Source organism: Mesitornis unicolor, unplaced genomic scaffold (assembly GCF_000695765.1).
Source record: "Mesitornis unicolor isolate BGI_N332 unplaced genomic scaffold, ASM69576v1 scaffold31002, whole genome shotgun sequence".
NCBI lineage: Eukaryota > Metazoa > Chordata > Aves > Mesitornithiformes > Mesitornithidae > Mesitornis > Mesitornis unicolor.
Window position 1 is genome coordinate 4,645 of NW_010167642.1, and position 3,890 is coordinate 8,534.

Below are 3,890 nucleotides of genomic sequence, written 5' to 3' on the forward strand. Positions count from 1 at the left end.
TGCCTACACCGACGAGCAAATCCAGCGGATCTTCAAGGAAACCGAGGTGAAGGAAAGAGGGGTCTCCCTCTGGGAGCTGATCCACTCCGGGTACTTCACCGAGGAGCAGAGGAGTGACTTGGTGGAGCGGTTCCGGTCGGAGGAGATGTCTCTGCAGCAGCTGGTGGCTCTCGTGCTCAGGCTGGTTGGGGAGATGGAGATGAAAGCGCGCACCCACATCGCCCTGCAAGGCTTGCGGGGCAGTGTCCCTGCAGTCTGGCTGCTGGATGCTGGCATCATCACCGAGGAGACGTTCGAAGAACTGGCTCAGGGCATCAGGACGCCCGAGGAAGTGGCTGCGATGGAGAGCGTGAAGAGGTACTTGCAGGGCACGGGCAGCATCGCCGGGGTGTTCATAGAGGCATCCAAAAAGAAGATGAGCTTTTACGATGCCATGAAAAACAACCTCCTCCTCCCTGGGGCTGCGCTGAGGCTGCTGGAAGCTCAGGCAGCCACGGGAGACCTGGCCGACCCAGCGACAAACCAGAGGCTCAGCGTGAGGGACGCCGTGAAAGCGGCTGTGGTTGGTGAAGAGCTCTGCGAGAAACTGCTCCTGGCTGAGAGGGCAGTGACCGGCTACACCGACCCCTACACGGGGAGCACCATCTCGCTGTGCCAAGCGCTCCGGAAAGAGCTGGTCCCCTTGGCAGATGCTGTTCCCTTGCTGGAGGCCCAGCTGGCCACCGGAGGGGTCATCGATCCCATTCACCACCATCACCTTCCGCTCCAGGCCGCGTGCAGATACGGCTTCTATGATGAGGACCTGAACCAAACCCTCTCGCAGCTGAATGACAGCACCAAGGTCTTCTTTGATCCAAACACAAAGGAGAACGTGACCTACCAGCAGCTGAAGGACAGATGCATTCAGGAGGCCGAGTCGGGTCTCTGGCTCCTCCCTCTGACCGAAAACGCGATGTTCTGTGTGGATGAACAAACCACGGAGGTGCTGAAATCCGTGACCGTTTGTGTCAACGTAGGGCGGTTCAAAGGACAGACGGTGTCAGTCTGGGACCTCCTCAACTCCGAGTACTTCTCAGAGAGCAAGAGAAGAGAGCTCGTGCAAAAGTACAAAGACGAGAATACCGAAGTGCTGCACGAAATCATTGCAACTGTCACCACGATCATCAACGAGACCGAGACACAAGGCAAGAAGATTGCATTCAAGGGCCTGAGGAAAAAAGTATCGGCCAGTGACCTCTTCCAGTCTCAACTGATAGACAAGAAAACCCTCGACGAGCTCAACCAGGGCAAGAAAACGGTCAAAGAAGTCACCGAAATGGACTCTGTCCGCAGGTACCTGGAGGGCAGCAATTTCATAGCAGGGGTCCTTATACAGCCAAGCAAGGAGAAGATGAGCATCTACCAGGCCATGAGGAGGGGCATCCTGAGGCCAGGGACGGCGCTGGTGCTCCTGGAGGCGCAGGCTGCCACCGGCTACGTCATCGACCCTGAGAAGAACAAGAAGTTTTCGGTGGAGGAAGCGTTAACTGCAGGTCTGATTGGAGGGGAGATTTTTGAAAAGCTGCTCTGTGCAGAAAGGGCCGTGACGGGCTACACCGACCCCTACACAAAAGCCCCAATGTCCCTGTTTGAAGCGATGAACCAAGGACTGATCGTGAAGAGCCACGGCATCCGCCTGCTGGAGGCCCAGATCGCCACCGGCGGCATCATCGACCCCGTGCACAGCCACCGTATCCCCGTGGAGGTGGCCTACAAGCGCGGCTACTTCGACCAGGAGATGAACCAGGTCCTTTCCGACCCCTCCGACGACACCAAGGGCTTCTTCGACCCCAACACCCACGAGAACCTCACCTACATGCAGCTCCTGGAGAGATGTGTTGAAGATTCAGAGACCGGGTTGCACCTGCTACAGGTTGTGCGGGAAGGAGGAAAGTACTTCTACATCGATGAGTTTACTAAACAGGATTTGCGCTCAAAGCCCCTTGAAGTGAAAATTGGCAAGTTTAAGGGCCAAAGAGTTTCCATCTGGGAAGTTCTCTGCTCTCATTACGTCTCCGAGCAGAAAAGGAAAGAACTCGTGATGCAGTACAAATACAAGACCCTCACGCTGGAAGATCTTACAGCCCTCATCCTCAAAATAATCGAGGATACGGAGCGCAGAGCAGAAGCCCTCAAGGTACAAGGGCTCCGGGGGGATGTGTCCGTGTCCGAATTGTTTGACTCTGAGATAATCGACAAGAAAACTCTGGATCAGCTGCAGGATGGGAGTCTCACGCTTGCCAGCCTCACAAAGAGGGACAACGTCAAGAGGTATCTGCATGGCACGGGATGCATTGCTGGGGTCCTGCTCCCGTCAAGGAAAGAGAAGATGAGCATCTACCAGGCCCTGAAGAAGGGCTTCCTGACAGAGCAATGTGCACTGGGGCTGCTGGAGGCGCAGGCTGCCACCGGTTTTCTCATTGACCCACTGAAAAATCAGAGGCTCTCCGTGGATGAGGCCGTCTCCTCAGGGCTGGTGGGCAGCGACTTCCAGAAGAAGCTGCTGTCGGCAGAGAAAGCTGTGACAGGATACACAGATCCTCAGGCGGGAAAGAAATTATCCCTCTTCCAGGCCATGAAGGAGAAGATGGCAGCGAAGGAGCACGGCATCCGCCTGCTGGAGGCCCAAATCGCCACCGGCGGAGTCATCGACCCCGTGCACAGCCACCGGCTGCCCGTGGAGGTGGCGTACTGGCGTGGCCACTTGGATGATGATATGTTTCTCCTCCTTTCTGATCCAGATCACGGCAGCAAAGCTTTTATAGACCCAAACACTCACGAGAAAATCAGTTACAGTCAGCTCCTGCAGAGATGTGCCAAAGACAGGGACACCAGCTTGTACCTGCTGCAGGTGATGGAAAAGGAAGACGACTATTTCTACATTGATGAGCAAACAAAAAACGCCCTCCTATGCACAAAGGTAGAAGTGCCCATTGGAAAATACAAAGGACAAGTGTTATCACTGTGGGAGCTTCTCTGCTCTGAGTACATCACGGAAGAGAAAAGAAAAGAGCTGGTGAGAAAATATAAGGAGAAATCCCACCACATTATACAAGGGATCATTGAGACAATACTAAAGATCATTAAAGAAAAAGAAGAGGACAGAAGCGACGTCTGGTTCCAAGGACTCAGACAACGAATAACAGCATCCGAACTGCTCAACGCACAGATCATTACAGAGGAAACGATGGAAAAACTCCACGAAGGAAAACAGACGGCACAAGAAATAGCACAAATGGAGAGTGTGAGACGATATCTTGAGGGCACGGGCTGCATCGCCGGCGTGCTGGTGCCCTCCAAGGCCGACCCCAGCAAGATGGAGAAGATGAGCATCTACCAGGCCATGTGGAAGGGCATCCTGAGGCCAGGGACAGCCCTGGTGCTGCTGGAGGCGCAGGCCGCCACCGGCTTCCTGGTGGACCCGCTCACCAACCAGAAGCTCTCGGTGGACGAGGCCGTCTCGGCCGGGCTGGTGGGCAGTGAGCTACAGAAAAAACTTCTATCTGCAGAGAGAGCTGTCACGGGCTACACCGACCCCCACACAGGACAAAAGATCTCCCTCTTCCAGGCCATGAAGAAGGAGCTGATCGTCAGGGAGCACGGCATCCGCCTGCTGGAGGCCCAGGTCGCCACCGGTGGCATCATCGACCCCGTGCACAGCCACCGGCTGCCCGTGGAGGCTGCCTACAAGCGCGGCTACTTCGACCAGGAGGTCAACCAGATCCTGTGCGACCCCTCTGAAGACACCAAGGGCTTCTTCGACCCCAACACCCACGAGAACCTCACCTACCTGCAGCTCCTGCGCCGCTGCGTGCCCGACCCGGACACGGGGCTGCTGATGCTGCAGGCGA

General features: G+C 56.0%; 1 protein-coding gene across 1 annotated transcript in view; it reads left to right on the top strand.

Moving 5' to 3' along the window:
* Positions 1 to 3,890, top strand: part of LOC104536208 (epiplakin-like) — a gene marked incomplete at its 3' end in the record, with an annotated part of 7,598 nt that overhangs the window by 3,419 nt on the left and 289 nt on the right. The window contains exons 3-4 of the mRNA XM_010178765.1: positions 58 to 2,890; positions 3,140 to 3,886. Coding sequence (XP_010177067.1) covers positions 58 to 2,890; positions 3,140 to 3,886 — 3,580 coding nt within the window. The remainder of the gene's footprint in view (positions 1 to 57; positions 2,891 to 3,139; positions 3,887 to 3,890) is intronic.